Source organism: Brachycentrus maculatus, unplaced genomic scaffold (genome assembly GCF_059751285.1).
Source record: "Brachycentrus maculatus isolate JH-2025_06_01 unplaced genomic scaffold, ASM5975128v1 h1tg000010l, whole genome shotgun sequence".
NCBI classification, from domain to species: domain Eukaryota; kingdom Metazoa; phylum Arthropoda; class Insecta; order Trichoptera; family Brachycentridae; genus Brachycentrus; species Brachycentrus maculatus.
In genome coordinates, this window is record NW_028280764.1 from 999,003 (window position 1) to 1,018,581 (window position 19,579).

General features: G+C 31.6%; 2 protein-coding genes and 1 long non-coding RNA gene across 3 annotated transcripts; 1 reads left to right on the forward strand and 2 right to left on the reverse strand.

Annotated features, from left to right (window-relative positions):
- Positions 1 to 1,446: 1,446 nt before the first annotated feature.
- Positions 1,447 to 7,974, reverse strand: Rab5 (RAS oncogene family member Rab5). The gene is made up of 6 exons (XM_088261577.1): positions 7,791 to 7,974; positions 7,087 to 7,333; positions 5,005 to 5,077; positions 4,293 to 4,509; positions 3,225 to 3,349; positions 1,447 to 3,120 (listed from the first exon to the last, which is right to left on the reverse strand). Exons 2-5 carry the CDS (start codon positions 7,329 to 7,331, stop codon positions 3,240 to 3,242), a joined length of 645 nt encoding a protein of 214 aa, XP_088117703.1. The 5' UTR covers positions 7,332 to 7,333; positions 7,791 to 7,974; the 3' UTR covers positions 1,447 to 3,120; positions 3,225 to 3,239.
- A 1,231-nt stretch (positions 7,975 to 9,205) lies between these two features.
- Positions 9,206 to 11,619, forward strand: LOC148313539 (uncharacterized). The gene is made up of 3 exons (XR_015837696.1): positions 9,206 to 9,436; positions 9,900 to 10,150; positions 11,392 to 11,619. It is a non-coding gene; the product is annotated as an uncharacterized LOC148313539 (long non-coding RNA).
- Positions 11,620 to 13,457: 1,838 nt separating this feature from the next.
- Positions 13,458 to 19,462, reverse strand: LOC148313540 (uncharacterized). The gene is made up of 11 exons (XM_088261946.1): positions 19,288 to 19,462; positions 19,006 to 19,116; positions 17,788 to 17,871; positions 17,490 to 17,630; positions 17,332 to 17,403; positions 16,452 to 16,511; positions 16,254 to 16,377; positions 15,511 to 15,620; positions 15,276 to 15,427; positions 14,397 to 14,534; positions 13,458 to 13,822 (listed from the first exon to the last, which is right to left on the reverse strand). Exons 1-11 carry the CDS (start codon positions 19,330 to 19,332, stop codon positions 13,717 to 13,719), a joined length of 1,143 nt encoding a protein of 380 aa, XP_088118072.1. The 5' UTR covers positions 19,333 to 19,462; the 3' UTR covers positions 13,458 to 13,716.
- Positions 19,463 to 19,579: the final 117 nt, after the last annotated feature.

Genomic DNA, 19,579 nt, shown 5'->3' on the forward strand with positions numbered 1-19,579 from the left:
TAATATACCGTTTGTTCTATGATTATAAACTGTTTTTTGAAAAAAGTTTCGATAGCAATAGAGGTTTGACGGATAACTTTACCATGAAAATAGTTACAAGGTCTGCTTCACTCTTAATCAGACATTGAGTTTATAGAAGAAAAAAAATCTTGAGACAGATTTTGACATTTCCCACTAAAATTCAAATAAGCATCAATTTAAGTTAGATTTTGTTAACACAGATGTCACTAATATTTTGTTATCTTGATGCCAATTTCCCAATTCGATGCCAAAAATTTTAATCTTAATTTTTTTTACCATGTATCACCTTCTCACTGAACTAACATGAGTTTGTTTCAATCACACCATAAAACTGCAATCTCTATATTTTAAATTATTTTTCATAACTCTAATGTATCTTAATATCCTGTTGAAAACTTTATGTACCTTTCTGATTATGGTCTATCGCTTCGTTCTTCTCAAGAAAGAACACTTTCTGTTTTCATTTCATTTCTCATTAACTCTTTGTCCAAGTGGCCAGACTGGAGTGAATTACCCCTATATGTAAAAAATTCATCATTTCCAATAACCCTCTTAACATTACTCTCTATTATTGGAACCTTATCTGTTCATCATATCATCCTTCCCTTGGTCTCAATCTACTCCCAACTCCATTACCTGTTATAACCTTGTTTTCCTTATTCCCATCGATTTCGCAGTTTTATAAATAGACAATATTGCTATTATTTGATTATTTTATACATACTGTGACTCATGTGTTCTTTTTTTGTTTTACTTACGTACAAGCAGATTATGCACAATAAATGCCAAATAGCTGTATTAGGTACAAAGCTTGATCTGTAACACTAATCTGTTTATATAAATACTTTATATAATTTATTAAATGTTAATATAATAAATTATATTAACATTTTTCATTTCTACAAAAATTTGTGTTTATTTTAAATTTGAAACATTATTAGATGTGCTTTCAAAGTATGTAAAACAATTTTAGTATTTTTGACATATATTTTTAATTTAAGCGAACAATTTTTTTTAATAATAATATGTATTCTGCTTTCATTGATTTGAGTACATTGTATTATAATTCTCTCGAAAATTTGTTTTTAATTTTTGGAGCAATAATTTCTCAAATTCCCCATTATATTATAATTCTCTAGACATTGCTGCTATTTTCCTTTTTCTCTCTACTATTCCATTTTCCTCCTCATATCACAGTTGTTGCTCTAAGCTCCTCCGCTTTTCACTCTTACGTCCAAGACCTGGAACGCACGACTGATGGCCTATGCAGCATTGTGCACTAGTAATATGGAAGACTGCTAGATATTACGAAGGGTTTATTTTACATACGAAGTTCCAAGATAATGTTGAAGAACTATTAATTTGTGATAGTTGCATCTGAAGGGATAGGATTTTATAATGTAAAATGGATTGATAGAGCGAAAAGATTGTTTTTATTATTTATTGATATATAAAGGCAACATATTTAATGACAAATTTATAACAATTTTGAGATTTCACGATATTTTTGTTTACAGTAAATTGTACATAAGAAACAAATTATTTACATACTTCACACATCATTATTTGATTCTCAACATTATCCTGTAATCTTCGACATACTATAAAAGAATATCAAAAATTAAACAGTACAATAATTTCTCTTTACAACATTTATTTTTTATGAAAAGCTTGGTTTCATGGAATAAATACAATTTTCCTATAAACTTGATTTGCATCCTTGTTCGTCAAAAGTTTATCTTTTCTAAATATAAAAATCCCCATCTCTAACATATTATGTATTGCACTCATTAAATGGAATCTGCAGGTATGATAATTTTACAAACTCCATACCTGCGGGATACTATCGCTCTAGCTATTAGTAAATGTTGAGAGAACCGGCATCAAGTATAGTCTCCATGAAACAGTTGTAATGATCAAAGTGTTGTGTAATATTTCCAATTTTGTAATTTTACAACCAAGTCTGGGAACAAAATAACAATGTTTGATATACAAAATAATTTAAATCTATTTCTCAGAAATGTATGAAATCTTATTTCCACGCTTTTGAAACGCAACGAATCGAGTTAAAGATAAAAAAGTTAATATTGAACCCTCGACATTGACTATTATTATTAAGTTAATATCTATATTGACTCGGGTACATTCCAAAGCAGAAAATCTCAATCTTTAAATGGAGTATATATAAATCTTTCAAAATATTACGCTTATGAAGAGAGTAACTGGAATTACAAATATGTATGTATAAAAATTGTACAAATTAGCTGTTACAAACTGAAACAATGTCGGGTTGCATAATTTGGAATGTACCAAAGTATTACAATCTATAGTCATGTTACTATCAAGGTAGTAACATAGACAGTGGTTCATAAACTATTTGTATACATTTATATTAATTATTTATTAAATAAAATTGTGAAACTATAACACATAGGCATGAAAATAATGTGTAAATACAATTCAATAATTAAGCCATAATATATATGTATACGTTTAAATAATCACTATCATACTTCCAAAATTACATATACAAAGGTAATAGCTATTTAAATGATTAAAGATATTTACAGAATACAATTTATATTAAACAGGATATAATAGTGATAAGAGTCGCAATCAACTAACAAATTTACATTTATATTCGGCTGAGAAATATGAACTGCTAAAAATGTTCAGCTTCATAAAGAAAGAGTTTGGCTGAGGGTGTATTCCGGTAATTTCTCTACAAGTAATAATAACATAAGGGCATACAGAATTATCATTTGACATTCACTTAATCTATAAAGGTTAAACAATCCGCTCATATGCAATAACACTGATTACATTGCTTCTGATGTTCTCTTTTGGAATGCAATAATAATAAAAAACCAGTACAATAATATATGTATTGTTGAACAACTACGAGTTAGAAATGCTACAACTCAATTATGGATGAAAAATAACATGTACAAAGCATTTTTGATCATTATTTTCTTGTATATATAAATATTTTGCTATATGAAAATCTTCAATGCAGCAACTTGAAAAGTGGTTTCAACCTGCCAATGCTTGATGGTGAGCCAGTCTTATACTATTCTTCCCATTGTTCCTTTCTCCTTGCTGAAAATTATTCAGATAGATGAGGCGAGACTAAACATACAATAACTGCAGCTGGGCTGTGTAATGCAACTTATCAGCAGTGTGGCTTGAATAGGAGATAATACCTGTACGAGGGGGTATCACTTGCAACAGTTGCCAGCCTGCTTGGGGGCCTCTCCCTCGGCCAGGCGCCGGCCCTGGCCACTGGCCCCTACACCACTGCCTTGTTCATTCTTTGGTAATTTCTTGGCTGTAAACGGTTTTAAATCAATTAATACAAGGTCTGCTAAATTTCATACATCTATGTACCGTAAAGTATTTTGATTTGTAGAAAAATTTATTCTTATTTCGAATACCCAACTATTTTACTTTGGGTCCACTCCACTACCAAATCAAATCCCGATTAATGAATTGAAATATGACTGCTGTGAATTCATAACCAAGTAGCAAAATTCTACATTTTAAGTTCATACATCCTGTAAAAAGGTAAAATTTTGTTTTTTAGTTGTTAATTCACAGCAGTCACATTTCAATTAAAATTCTAAGTTGATATACCCTGTATGAGTTATTTATAAGAAATCTGGAATTTTTGAGGGGCTGGATGAAAATCTTAGCCGGTTGGCCCGGCTCGCAGGCCTTATGTTGGTGACCACTAGTCTAATGGTCTTCTTCTTCTTCAAATCTTCATCCACACCCGATGGTGTATAGGGCATTGCATTATATAAATGCAGTGTTATCTTGATCTTTAACCCATGAATAAAAGGTGATCAGCCCTCTGCTTCAGGACTGATCACCTTTCATTTATGGGTAATATTGAATAAATATTAGAGTGAAAACATCACTTATATTTATTTGACCCCCCCCCCCCCCCGGGAATCTAACCTGGGACCTCCTGTACGGTAGCCAAGAGTGCTGACCATTACACTACGAAGAGTTGTCAATTTGGCTAGTCTTATTGAATAAAGTATAGTATTGATATTGCACATATGTATTAATCAAGGTTCTCCACATTGCTGCTACCAAAATAGCACTGTTATTTCCATGAGGATAAGACCTTTTGTACGTATAATATTTTGCAAAATATTATATTTATAAACCATGCATATAGAAATGATATATATTTTTATAAAAAAAATTAAGCAGGCAGATCACGGGAAATCATAAAAATAATGAATGTAAATGAAATAGTTTACCGATAGCGAGAAATATTTCGTTGACATTCATTGCTGTTTTTGCACTGGTCTCCATAAAGAGCAATCCATTTTCGTCAGCATATGCTTGCGCCTCTTCATATTCCACCATTCTCTTGTTTGCCTGATCTGTTTTGTTGCCAGCAAGTGCTATAACAATCGTGGGAGATGCTTGCCTTTGAAGTTCTTTGACCCACGTTTTAGCACGACCAAATGTGTCCTGTAATTTTAAAAATGTATATAATTAATATAAACCTGCATTTCTTAATCAGACTTTGCGGGAACCACTGGATTCTGTGGAATTATCATGGTTCAGTGCCACTTAAACCGACTTAAGCTTCTCTGAAATAAAATAATAGGGTTCTTTGTATTTTATTAGAAGGGCTTTTACTGTTCGATATGTTAATGAAACAATTATGAACCATAACAAACAAAAAAACTGAAGCAATTTCAATATTAACTATTTTCATTTCAAATAAATTTGTAGTGACATGAAATTATCACACCGAGTTAGTTTTCAATGGAGAGCTCTGTTTCCATATATTAATATTTGATTTTTCTTTATAATAAAGTAGTAATTAAAATTACTACTTTTAAGAATTTCTACTGAAAAAGAAACCAGTGTCAATTACGTTCGGGGTTTTATTTAGTATGTCCCCTTCGTTATTTACTTATTTGTAGGATTTTGTAAAATAATAAATAAATTGAAACTTACTTGATTGGTGATATCGTATACTACAATAGCTGCCTGCGCCCCTCTATAGTACATGGGTGCTAAACTGTGATACCTATAAAAATTTGGAAGCCATATAAGTTACAAAATATCTACACATATCTAAATGTCACCACTGCAGATTATACAGGCTTTCTAGATTTAGAAGAAATATAACTGAAGGAGAAATACAGAACATTATTTTACAATCTCCATTATTCACTCCAAATGGTGCATAGGCCAATTAATAACTAGAATGAAATAAAACAACATGATCAGCTTTATGTTGCTGTCTCTAGGTCATAGTGAAAAATGTGAAAAATCACAAAATATTACTTATCAAACCTCATGAATGCTAATGTGACACGGGGATTATTGCACTATGGAGGCAAATAAATAAAATAAATAAACAATACCTACAAGCCCCCTTTCTTTTCTTTCTTATTTATTCTTTTTCTTATTTATATTTATTATTTTTAAAAATAAAAAATATATATATTTACGACCTTATGATCAACACAAATACTACAATTAAATATCATTTTCAAGAAAGCCAGCCAGGAGAGTTTCAAAATAGAAATCAAGCTGTATAATAAAAAAGTTAAATATATAGTTTCAAAGATACATTTGAAAAATATGGGAGAGAATTAACATTCTGTGAAAAATAGTAAAAATTTAACTCCAATAATAATAATTTTCTATGTTCCTCTATCAATTGTTAATGGTGCAATGGGTACCACATGAGATGTCAGCACCAATACGTTAGTAAATTGCCAATCTGAAGTATCTCAAAATGAATTCTGTGACTCAAAAACTGGTCATCTCCATGCTCTAATATCTCTATGAATAGACCATGTAAACACATCTCAAACAGCTACAATTGCAACTTGCGTAACATTAATTTGCCATGTTTACAGGAGGTTACGCTTAAAGATAACACATTTATTATTATAAAGTTTGAATGATGAGTCATCACTACCCGAGTCTGCAAAAATTAATTAATTAAAGTTTAGCCAAGATAATTCCATTGAAATTATCTATAGAAAATTTGAATGCAAAATGTAATTAAACTTCACTCAAAAACTCTTGTTTATTCTACAATATCAAATATATATTTTCACACACACATTCTCTTAATAATTTTTATATTACAAAAAGAACATTGATAACATTATATGATAATAAGTAATTATATTGTAGAGATGACACTCAAAACAAAACCATAAAAAATAAGTGTATTAAAATGGTTTGCACGTTCACGTCTCCCGACTTGCGATTCCCACTTCAACCTTTCTCTGGAAGTTTGAAGTGGGAGTTTCTTTTTATAAAAGAAGAATTTTAGTCAGTCCTAGTAATAATCTGCGAGTCAGTCAGATAATACAGTTGGAGATCATGGAAAACAAAAAAAATCACACATTTGCAAGTGTCCCAGTGTCACATCTAAGTATAAACAATATCAATACTTGCAACATGTGATGTTTTATTTAAATATTATAAAGCCAAATAAAACAGTTTAAAATTAATTATAACAACTTGGTTATCAATGAGGAATGAGGAGTTTTATTATTATGAAATATTGAAGTGTTAATGATTTATTAAATAAATACAAGCACAAGTAAGAAGAATAAAAAATTCCACGTGAATTATACTTGGAGGATAAATTATATTTGAAACAAAAAAGAAGTTTTTTTTTAAACTTGACATTGTCTAATTTGTATCCTGGAATTGCTAACAGCTAAATTAACAAGAACTTTTTGTTTATTGCTTTGATACTAATTATTAACACCAAAGTGCCAATGATTGAACTTTTTCTTTGTGTCTTTGTGTTAAGCATGAAACACAGTTGTGCGGGGCCGTTACTAAGAATTGGCATATACATTGAGATATAGTTAGGGTCCAGTTTTTGGAGACATAAGACAAACATAAAAATGTGGCATTGCTCATTGAGTACAGTTTTGTCTGAAAAAACTCAAGTTGACAGGTTAAGATAAGAATACAGTAATACGTCACCTGTCAATATGTGACCACATCAGCCAAATATTCATTGTTTTTTTCGATTGGTTATGAAACTAAGTAAATATTTACCGTTCTTGTCCAGCTGTATCCCAAATTTCGAATTTAACGTTAGTGTCATCCAGGCAAACTGTTTGGGTGAGGAAAGCGGCACCTATAGTACTCTCTTGGTATTCGTGGAATTGTCCCTTCACAAATCTCAACACTAATGAAGACTTTCCTACGGCTGACTCGCCTAGAAGAACCAATTTGAACTGACATATTTTGCCCTGAGGAGCTCCATTAGGTCTCTGGGCACTGCCTCCCCTGTTAGCCATTTCTGGAATGGAAATAATTATAAGAAAAATAGCGCAAATCTACAATATACACTTGACAGAGATACTTCAATTCACTTTGAATCGGTCACATACATATTATAATATATATTTGAAAAAACATTACACGTTCAAACAATCGTGAAATATTTGCGATTAATTAATCGCATGCAATGAGATTAGGGCGTTCATTTGATTACAAATACCATTGTGAGCTATCTCTTTAAATAATTAGATAACATTGAATTGAGACAAATGAATCGCATACTCTGACTTTTCAATATAAATAAAGCGTGATCAGCTGGCCTATTTGACAGATTGTGAGGGCGTACATTGATATTTCTCGATGCTCGGCAATAACGAGCGTAATATAACGTAAAATAAAAAAGTCGCGGGATTAATCAGCCCATTGTGACGCATTTATACTATTACTAGCAATAATAAAATGAAGGTTTAACCTACCTTTAGATTATTAAGCTGACCGCTTGTTTCAGCTTTAAGTCGGGTGTTATTTCTCCAAATGTTATTATTTCGGCCAACAATATCATCAATAATATAATAACAACTGTTCACGGGTGACACGGACCAAAAAGATCACAGCAAATATGGGAGAAACACCAAAGAATGAACATGGATGATTTCGAGTGGCTAAAGTCACGCCGACAGTCGCTAACTACTCAACTCCCAGGCGTCAGTCAAATTTGTCTAGTCCCACGGAAGCCACATCACACTTCATATCGGGTTTTGTTTTTAGTGGGTCGTATACAATAGTCGCGAAAAATATTACCTACACATATAACACATATTTCATGGTTTCTTTTTTTTTATAAAAACTGAATATCAGTTTTATTCGTCTTCATTGAGATATCTAAGAAAAGTCCAATTTGCGGATTTTTACTACTATACAAGAAAATGACTTTATTAAAAAAGATAAGGTATTTAGAAGAAAAAAAGAGTAAATTAAATATATTTAAAAAAGTAAAAATATCAGATATGTCGAAAAATATTTCCCCCTTATATGAGTACTCTCAGTGGTAGGTACTTTCGACCTGAGGGTCTATATAACTGGCAAAGACAGGCGAGGCGTAGAAATTAAAGACAACTTATAGATCGGCTTGCGATTTTTCCCACGAATTTATTATAATATGGACTACAACTACTTTATCGTCTAAAATATAGTTCTTGTGAGAAACTATTTTTTTTTACTTTTATATTTGCAAGCGTAAGTTTTTACTTTTTAATAATCTAATGAACGTGTATTTATAGTATTCCTCCGACAGCGGAGGCCCTGGCAAATTAGTTTTAAATAAGTTCAAGTTATAAATTTGGCGCCCCAGCTGCAGCGCCACGTTGAGGGCGGCCCTACAATAGACGGAAAGAGAGTGTCAGGAGTGGAAGAAGGGGGGGGGGGGTCGGAAGCAACAAATTCAAATCAAACTTTTTTGGGGTATTGGATCGCGTTTTAGTGATAAATTTCGTTTTTTTCAAGTTCACTTTACAAACCACTTGAAAGGTATGATTAAAGTAAATATTCACTAAGTAATATTTAGCCATGACCTGGGTTTTTTTTTTAGAGAAAATCAGTTATGAATTAAGCTATAATTGTAGGTAAATCTGTATTGTATACAAAGACTTTGTAGCATCAAATTATTCTAAAATAGTGCAGCGACATGAATACTTAACAAAGTTATTGTATATATATAATGCTTCGCAAAAATCAAATTTTAATATGTGACGTGTATTGTTCTCGCAAATAAACAGCATATAATTTCTTAAATTTATTTTATTTGTTAAAATTTAATTTTGAAGTACCTACACGATGGCTATTATTGCAAATTTAAATATAATGAAGATTTTATCAATTGTTTCATATTTATTTACCCTGTCATAGCAATTCATGTTAAATATTACAAATGTTGTAGGAACATAATATTATTTTTCTCAAATTGCATAAGTTTAATATTCAATGCAATCATCTAGTGGTTGTGAATAGATTTTTTTTTTATTTTTATTTTGGAGAATCATGGAATTAAATGAACTTTTAAGTGTTAACGAAAGGTGGTTTATATTAAAATTATCATCAGAAACTAACAGCAATAATTTAAATGGTGAGAATATAAACAGGTTTAAAAAAATACTTCCATAATAATTGTTATTTATTTACTAAATACACTTTTCCAAATCTGGAGATTAAATATTAGTATGAGGATTTCCGAAGATGTATTGGTTTTCAGGACATTTAATAACTTATAAAATAATTTTCAAACAGAGTTTATGCTTGGTAGTACTATAATATTCTCTTTATTTTACTTTTATCTTTCAATTGATAAAATACTTTCAATTGATTTCATTTCAAAAAGATTTTTAAAACAAGATTATTATTGAATATATTTAAATCTAAGCCATTTTTGATAACTTTGAAGTCCAATTTAGCAATAACTTTTACATTTTGTTCAGATATATTCCAAAACAGACTGATTTAACAAAAATTAACATACCTACATATAGTGGTAACTCCGCATGTAATAAAGTTTATAATTTTCAATGTTGATTTTATAACAATCGTTTCAGAAATAAGAAAACTCAAAATTAGTGATCTCAATTCGAAAATTATTGATGATGTTTTTCCCGAGAAAGTCTTAAATACTATAATATGGAAAATAGAAAATTTTTGTCATTGCTTGGATATTCCACAAAAAAACATTTCTACAGTTATTGGAATATTTTTAGTAACTCATATATATTTTTTGTCAAAGTTATGGAAAACAATGGAAGATGTGTTCTTAAGATTTGAAAATTTAATATTTCAGCAATGTTTGACGGTAAGTAATTATGTGCATACTAATCCCATTTTCATAGAGAAAAAGTTAGTACTCATTAAGGCTTTATTTAATGCTGGGTTAACCTGATCCTAAAATATCCTTATTGACACAATATGAAGCATTACACTACCATATTTTTCAGACTGTAAAATGCAGGCCTACTGCAATTATACCGTAGTGGATTATTTTTAAAAACATTATTTTTCCATGAGCGACATTTGTCAAACTTCATGATGCACCGCAACTTTGTCAATATTTCTATGTAAAAGGAGCATCTTAGTGGTCTAAGAAATATGGCAATTACTTTGTTCCCTTGTTTTTTTTTATAATTTCCAATTAAGATAAAATTGCATCAGTTTAATGTAGTGCTCACTATCGGTTTACGTCCACATTATGCAAAATAATTGTTAATGATTTCATACTTAAACTTAATATTATCATTTCTCGAGACACCTTTGTTCTGCATAAATACTGTCGCAACAGCCCAGGATTTGGGCTCCTCATGGAAGTGGCTTGGGCCCCGATGAACATAGGTACGGGTAGATAAGGGGTACGGCACGAGCACAGCATAACGGGCTCGCAAATGTGCAAACTGACCAAGTTGTAAGTCTTGGGGTCCTGAGAAGGGCCATTCACTGCATTTAAAAAAAGATAGTACAATCTGCACTCTGGATCGAGGGTCGTAAAAGGAACTGTTTGTTCTTGGTGATAAGATTTGCAAGTCTAGAATTTTAGAGTATGATGGTCAGTGATGTCAAAGCAGAAAGTAAATAGGACATCAGAGTAGGGAGAGTAGTTAAACATGGAGTAGTGGTCGATGTAAACTTATATATTTTTACGAATTCTCTGAGAGATTTATTTAAGGGTTTACACCCTTCTGATCTGCTCACAATCGTGTAAATATAGAAAAGTGACAGTGGCTAACCGTAGCAGTTGGATGACGAACATCTCTTGCAACAAATACATTAAGAGGCCCCCCTTTCCCTGACAAAATAAAATTCTACATACATATAGTGAATAATACATAATACTAGTATTATCCCCTAAAGCTTAATTGAGAGATAGGTTTTCAAAAACAAAATGGTGTTTTTCTGAGGGGGTAGCATATCTATTGTTAATATCGCTAACTGCCTTGTTTTAAAATTATCTTAATTAGTAATCCAGTGGTAAATTGGACACTGAATTAGATTAATGTAGTATTATCCCATCCCTGTTGTCTTCACTTACAGATTTTTTTACAGGATGACCTGTACTGTCAATATCCATGGGAGCCAATAACATGTTATAAAATAATGATTTTTATAAAAAAATTATATTTTTTAAATTTACCACTTATTGATTTATTTATCAATACAACAAAACAAGTAAACATAAAATTGAATATTGATGATACAACAGAATAATAAATAATAAAAAGAGGTAAAAACTAAAACAAATATTATTAAACTAGTGTTATGATTCTCAATAAATGCAGATTTGGTCATTTAAGGTATTATAAGAGTGGGTAAGGGAGAGAAAGGTCATATTAAAATGTATGAGTAATTCATTTCCAGGTACATACTCGCCTATTACAGAAGAAGAATTCAAGAGGTCAGCTAATGTTTATAAATTATCATTATTAAACCATATCTGCTTCCTAGGTGGAGCATATGGAGTCCACAAACTGTCTCCAGGCTTTTCTGTCGGCTGCCAGCTCCCTTGCATCCTCCCAAGTCAGATCCGCGTCCCGAAGTTCTGACGAGAACTGCTGACGAATTGTCAGCAGTGGTCGTCCTGGGCGGCGTGAACCTGATGCCTTGTAAAAGAGGCAAGCTTGATTAAGGCTCTCGGGAGGCATGCGGAGTACATGGCCAAGCCAACTGAATCGCTTTTTCTTGACGACGTTGTGACCAAGATTTGCTGTGTCCTACGCCTTATCTCTTCATTGTTTACAAAGACCATTACATGCCTAAAATTCTCCGCAGGCACCTATTCTCAAAGTTCAGTACACGGCTACTCTGAGGCCTTGTAAGGTGCCATGTTTCACAGCCATATAAGAAAACAGGAGCGATGCAGGCATTCTATAGGCGGTATTTGGTCTTCACCGAGTATAAATCCGATGTCCAGACGAGCGAGCCCTAAGCTCACTCCCAAGTTCCTTTTGAAGGCTGCCATTTTTAGTCACGTACGAAACTCTCAACCCTTTCGATGAACTGGTTACTCAACGTCAAGGGTAGTTGGGCATCTAGGTATGAGTTGTTGCACAACACATGGGTTTTCGCAACATTTATTGTAAGCCCCATGTGCGTAGAATACCTATTTACCCTGTCGACGATTAATTGGAGACCCTCGACGGAGTCATTGATTATAACAGCATCATCTGCGTACTCTAGGTAGCAGAGTTTCTGGGAGGGGGAGATGGTTATACCTCAGTCAGATGGTAATGACTTTTGAAGAATGAAATCCATGAGGATGATAAAGAGAAACGGCGCAAGTTGTCTGACTCCGGTAGAGACCCCAGACCAATCCGTGACAACATCGTCAACTCTCATACGGCATTCACTAATTACGGGACTTAATTAGCTCAACTAATTTCGTAGGCACCCCATAAGTTTCCAGTCACTTTCCAGAGTGTAGGCCTGTACGGACTATCAAATGCTTTCTCGTAGTCTACAAAACACATCGCTAGAGAACTGTTAAATTCCTGGCTCTGCTGTAGAATGTGGCGAATATTATGGATTTGATCCGCACACAACCTACCAGGCAGAAACCCCGCCTGGTTTTCTCTGAGCACCTGCATAATGGGAGCTCGATTCTCTGCAAGATTACGTGGGCAAGTACCTTCCCAGGTACGCTGAGTAGTGTAATGCCGCGGTAGTTGTCATAGTTAAATGGATCACCCTTCTTATGTAACGCGGTAATCTCCCCATTTACTCAATCTCTTGGGCATCGCTCTTCTTCCCACGCACTGGAAATTAAGTGGTATAAAGGGCCAATAATGCCAGTAAAGCTGCATTTGAAAAATTCCGGATGGATACCGTCAGCACCAGGGGAGTCCCATTTTTCAATTTCGACACAGCGACTTTAATTTCTGCCTTTGTCAGTGGACCATCAAGTATGGCGAGAACCCACGGAATGCTTGACGCAGCTTCCGTGGGATGACTGGTGGAGAAGGGGGATTTAAGACCTTGTGGAAATGATCAGGCCATATTTCCTTTATATGATACGCATCAGATTCCTAACTCCGTTTGTGTTTTTCACAGCTCCAGGGGTTATAGAATTTTTGGGTTTATAAATAGAACATGGAATTTTCTGACAATAAAAAATATTTGTTGGGAATAAATATTACATTTATTGGTTAATTAAAAAAATATAAAACTTATAAACAATACTTTTTAAAAAAAAAGAGAAATATTTGTGTTTTTATTATTTACACAAATATTTCAATTTCATACTATTTCTGTGAGCCTAAGCGGCTCATTATTAGAAATCGGTATCAAATTATGGTAGAGTGGGTTCAAACCGAGAAACTCTAACTTAAGAGTCCGCGACAATAACCACGGGACCACAACCCGACTAATAACTATTTAATTCATATATAAAGGTACAGAATCAGGAACATTAGTGGATTTCTGTTGCAATATCAGCATTTTGTTCATGGTTTGTAAATCTTTTATCTTCAATATCAGACTCCTGAAAAAAGGGTCGATACGGTTAAGTACACATATTACATGAGTAAAATAAAATATGATGATTGTGGAATGAAAAATAAGTAAAGTGTTATAACATATTTCATAAGTAAATAAAAAAAAATCAGTTCTATTAATATTTAAATCTGCAAAAAAAGTGTTAACATCTAGACATGAAAATTTCTACCAAGGCACTTAAATTGTAATGACTTAAGCAATACAACTTGTGATCTACCAGGTCTGTAACCTCAGAATTGCCATTTTTTGACTAAGAAAGTCACAAAAATACTTATAGTGTACAGGGCTCTGAATTGTACTGAAACAATGTTATCATAATCGTTACTAGCACGAAGCCAAAGTGATCAATCCTGCACTTCAGGTACCAGTCCAGGGAATATTAAATAAATATTAGAGTGAAAAATTCCTCAAACATATTTTGGCCACCCTGAGAATCGAACCCGAGACCTCAAGTACAGTACCTAAACATGCTAACCATTACAATACGGAAGCGGACTGATATGGCGGTGATAACATGTTTAAATCTAATTTAAAGCACCAACATTCAATATAATACGAACCTTCTCTCTTTTTTGATAAGGTATAACCATTGTTTCATATTTGTGATAATTTTTTTGGACTCACAACAAATTTCTGAACTATTTCTAGATGATTCATTCAATTCAAACTCCAACCATTGTACAGTTTCTTGTTTGATTCTGAAAAGAAAAATAATAGGACAATTTATTAAATCAAATACAAAACTATCTTATAACTGGATTAGTACTTCTCATAATTCCATATCATGACATATACTTAATCAAACAAAAATATTTTAGGATAATAAATGTGTGTGCCATATTAAAATATCCTTCAAAAACTTATCTGTAGAAATCACCCTTCAATGACAGGTAAATGCTCAGGCTTCTATATTCCCATTTCAATAACTTCATTGTCAGTTAGTTAATATATGAGTAGAAATTTTGATAACAACCCCTTGTGGTTAGTCAATATTTGTGCGCAAAGATTTGAACACAGTTAAAATATTGTTAAAATTAGGCAATATTGATAACTATCAGCTATATTGATTAGTATAGGAGATCAAAGAAAAAACAATCCAAGAACATGAGAACCAGTGTTGCATAAGCCTTAGTTAGATTGTAAAAAAAGAAACAATATTATTAAAAGATAGTTAAAATTATTATTATGCAGGTACAAAATGCTATAGAGTTAGATAAAAATTAATTTAAATAAACAAAAACAATAAGAACATTAAGAAAATCAAAGGGTTATATAAAGAGGTACAAGAGCTGGAACAGAGAAGAGATGACTGAAAGTCGCTATGCCAACTCGACTCGATCGAAGAGAGCCCATAAATGCAGAAAACATACCTAAATAAATATTTTAGCTTTAAAACATTTAGAAGTGTAAGAAAAAAGAAAACACTTTTTTTAACTTACTTGAATAGGTTTTCTTTTTCCTTATAAGCCCCCTTTAAAGGTTCCAGTTGCATCGTCAAATTGGCACATTTATTTTGCCATTCAGAAAGCAAAGTGTTTAGTGAATTCAAATTATGATTGGTTGTTAATAGTTCATTTTCTAAACAAGAATTCTGAAAAAATATAAAATTGATATTGAAATATGAATGTAGAAGGTTTTCGTTGCATATTTGAAACAAAAACCAGATAACAATACCTTTTCCTTGTAGAGGTCAATTTCTTTAGAAATGTTTTTAAAAACTTTTTCATTCATATTGGTTTTCTTTTTCAATACGAGAATTTTTATTTTGTTTGCTTTTATGATACCTTAAAATTAATGTTGCAGTTGTATTATAAAATTTAAAACATATTGGTTGATACAAGAGTAATTAAAAAATTATCCACACTTTTACCATTACATACACATCCTTATGTTTATCATACTGCTTTCTGCACATGCATGGTTACAGTCAGTACCACTGTAGTAATGTGATTGAAATTTGACCATGATCACATCACTTTCCCAACTGCTGTGATACTTTTAATGTAGCTGCTCTGGTAGCAGTTAGCATCAAGAATAAACAGAAAACAGTGATCGGAATTAATATGAGGACAGCGTTCTAACACAGTAGTATGCATTAGTGGAAGGAGAAGTGTTAACACAAAGAGGAGATAACTAAACAACTTTAATTAATGATGAAAAGATTCAGCAAACTCTAGAGATTGTAGTAAACCAGCAAGTTAACACTGATGAGTAGAGTATTTTTTGGCCACTAGTCATGGTTCTATCTATCATTTTCATAAATTCTGTGCAAGATTGGTGCCAAGAGAACTTATTGCGGAAACCATTTGGGTAGTTCTAACTCACACAAGTGCAGAAATCTTAGATATGAGTTATGGTAAAACTGCAGATAATTTTAGACTCCTTAGTAATAACGATAGTTATTAAAATATACACACTTTTTTTTCGTTTAATTTTCACCATTAGAGAATCAATAGTTTTTAAAAGATTTATTTTGTGTCTACTAGTCTTGGCTCTCATATTACTATGTTTACGAATTGTAGACGCGTTATCACATGTTTTCTGAAACAAACATATGATGCATTACTTTGAACAGGTTAATATTATGAAATATAAAATAATGTCATGGAATTCACCAGTTCATTCTGAAGATCATATAGCTGGGTTGTTATTGATTGGACATCATTTTGTATTTCCTGAAAACATATAAAGGGTGTTAGAAGCAAATTATCCACCAAAATAAAATGACCGTAATAAGCTTGATTAAAAAAAAAGTGTTTTCTAACCGTCTTTAAATAAGTTAAATAACATAAAAGTAAAAATTTCAACATCATTCAACTACAACATTTTGTGTGTGTCCAAATACTTGTTCATAAATCTGGATTATCTCCAATTATAGGAGTTATTTTTTAAATTATTTTTCAACATCTCAACATAGATGAAGAAGAATATGGAAATTGAATCATATATGTATATAGAACTTCCAAGAATTTGGTTGTCAATCATGGGTAGAATTGGTGAATGTTACACGTATGTAAAGTGATTTAAACCAGCAATAATGATGGTCGTAACCCCCGTAAATTTCCCCGTAAATCATATTCTTCTTGATCTTTTGAGATGTCAGAAAAAAACATCATTCCATTAAATGTATTTAAAAAAATGGTTAATAGTTTTTATGAACATCTCAGAAACTCCTTAATTAGAAAATTCTAATTCTTCATAACACATTTCAAATTATGAAGGGCGATATTAACTGTATGTTAGATAAGAAACATGTCCCTTTTAGTTTCAAGACGTAAATATATATTAAAAATCAACGAGTCACTAACTTGTAAGGATTGTAAAGATATATAGAGATAGTTTTGCAGGGGGCAGGCATGTGACATTAAGTGGCAACCAATTTCGTTTCATTTTTCCCGTGATTCATTACAATTTAAAAATAAATTTATTTATCAAACATGCCTGATATAAATTTATTATTTTAAATAATTTAAATACACAAAATTCTCAACATACCATATTTTTATAGTTACATTTTGAAAATTCATTTAGTTCTCCTTTCATTTCTTCAAACTCTGCAAATATATCCTAAAAACATATTATATATACAGTTAGTGAAAGATATAAGTATAAAAAAAAAAAATCAGTAACCGTGAGAAAACATAACTTCTAACCTTACACAACTCTAATGTTTTAGTACGGGCTCTCAAAAGTGCTTGAAGATTGGCTTCATCTAATTCCATGTTGAATTTATCTACATGATAATCAAAGTAGGTCTGACGTAGTGCATTAATTGTTTTCTCTTGTATGACCATCTAAAACAAGCATTACAGTAATGATTACTTAAAATACAAAGTAATACGGAGAATCATTAAAATGACACGTTAACATTACGAAAGAAATTTTTATTGTTAAATCATAAAATGATTTTTTTAAATTACTTAAAAAAATTTAAATTGTAAATTATTTTACCTCTTCATAACAGTTTTTATATAGACTTTCCAGAACACTCATATCAAATTTTAACGAATGTATCTCATTTTGATATTTATTCACCTAAAATAAAATATTTTATTAATTAAACTTGTAGAAGATATTCGGATATTACTTGGATCTAATATTAGGGGAAAATTATGTCAGTTAATGGGTAAAATAATGCATTAATACTGGTAATTATAAAGGTATCAAAAAGTATTGTATTGAAAAATTATGACAGTGCATTATGATATAGAACAACAAATTGGAACCAAAATAGCGACATCAAGTCTTTGAACTATTATGGCTTTGACTTTTAAGTAGAAATAGATATTTTTACATCCTCTTCTCAAAAACCTTTTTTACTGCTAGCAATATAACTTAATCTTTTTTATTGTCCTCAAAATAATTTACTCAATGAAATACAAGTAATGAACTAAAAAAATAAATATATATATATATATATGTGTGTGTTAGATGAACTATATAAACGCCATAATAAATGTCCACGCAAACTCTGTAGTTCTATTCTCAACACTGACAAAATAGAAATGGTCAGACTGTGTTGCAATGATTTTCGAAACTAATACATGGTGGCTTTTTTTCGGAAAATCAGTGTGAATAAATTTAAGAACTTGGTGCTTAATTTTTTGAAAAAATATAAGTGAAGAATAACAGAAAAAAATACAATCACAGATTAGAGATGAAAGAAACTGATTTAGTTAGACACCAAAACTAGATATCTGGTAAGGCTTTCAGCCGAAGCGCCGACTATCCAGTATATAGCTGGATATTCGGGGATAGCTTTTGCGTATTTTCAAGTCACAACACAGCACTACAACAATTATGACCCTTCTCCACATACCAAGAAAAGAAATACTGATAATAATTATATTGATATTACTGTTCAAATCAATAACTGCTTTGACGAAACCATAACAGACAACAGGTGAACTGAGGGTATGGAAAAATGAGCTGATTAATATTTAAAAACTATTCGGCTAGATTGGGAGAGCAGACCCTTCAACTGCAGCACTGGTCAGCAAATGCTGAAAAGTATATGATCCTAACGAAATTTGTAAAGAATAATTTTTTGTTTTCTTGCAAGTCATCCCCTAAAAAAAAGTTAAGCGAAAACCAGTTACGCATGCCCTAGTTTTCACATATTAATATAATCAAAAAATATCACATGCTTATAAAATATTGTTTTCTAACTTCCGAAGAATGTCCAAGTTTAAGAGCTTCCAAGTCGTCAACATAAGAAACTAAGTCTTGTATCTCTTGTTTTCCTAGGCTGACAGTAATGTCATCAGTACAAGTCCATTTCTGTAATTAGAATATTTATTTAGCACATACAAAAATAAACAAGCATTATATGCTAGAATTATAAATGAATTTCTTAATTCCCAGTGAAAATATTTGGTGGTTATTTGAACTATTTGATAAAAAATTAGGATATCTAGACTTTATACACAATACTTATATTTTTTTATTTACCTTATTTCCAAATAATTGACTTCTGAGCTGTTGCAAAACATTCATTGCATACAAATAATGGCACACAAACTAAATGTCTTGTGAGTTAAAGGTTAGAACTTCAAATAATAAATCTGTGAAGCTCCAGTTTGGGTTAAAAATAAAGAGAGAACCGTGATATTTATAGAACCATGCATTTCTATAAAGTATCTAACTCACGCACAAGCAGTTAAAGAAACAATAATGTTTACATTCCCAAAATAGACTCTCTATACAAACTGTAACAGTCATGTCTGGAAAGGAAGTGAGCAAA

Excerpts from the sequence above, each read along its gene's own strand:
- Rab5 (XM_088261577.1), bottom strand. The coding sequence starts at position 7,331 with ATGGCTAACAGGGGAGGCAGTGCCCAGAGACCTAATGGAGCTCCTCAG. Across the intron at positions 5,078-7,086 it reads GATACAGCTGGACAAGAACG|GTATCACAGTTTAGCACCCA; the intron begins GTAAATATTTAC and ends AAATTTTTATAG. Across the intron at positions 3,350-4,292 it reads CGAAATATTTCTCGCTATCG|CCAAGAAATTACCAAAGAAT; the intron begins GTAAACTATTTC and ends AACCGTTTACAG.
- LOC148313540 (XM_088261946.1), bottom strand. The coding sequence starts at position 19,332 with ATGAATGTTTTGCAACAGCTCAGAAGTCAATTATTTGGAAATAAG. Across the intron at positions 17,872-19,005 it reads AACTTGGACATTCTTCGGAA|GTGAATAAATATCAAAATGA; the intron begins GTTAGAAAACAA and ends ATTTTATTTTAG. Across the intron at positions 15,621-16,253 it reads GAAAATTAAACGAAAAAAAA|GTATCATAAAAGCAAACAAA; the intron begins GTGTGTATATTT and ends ATTAATTTTAAG.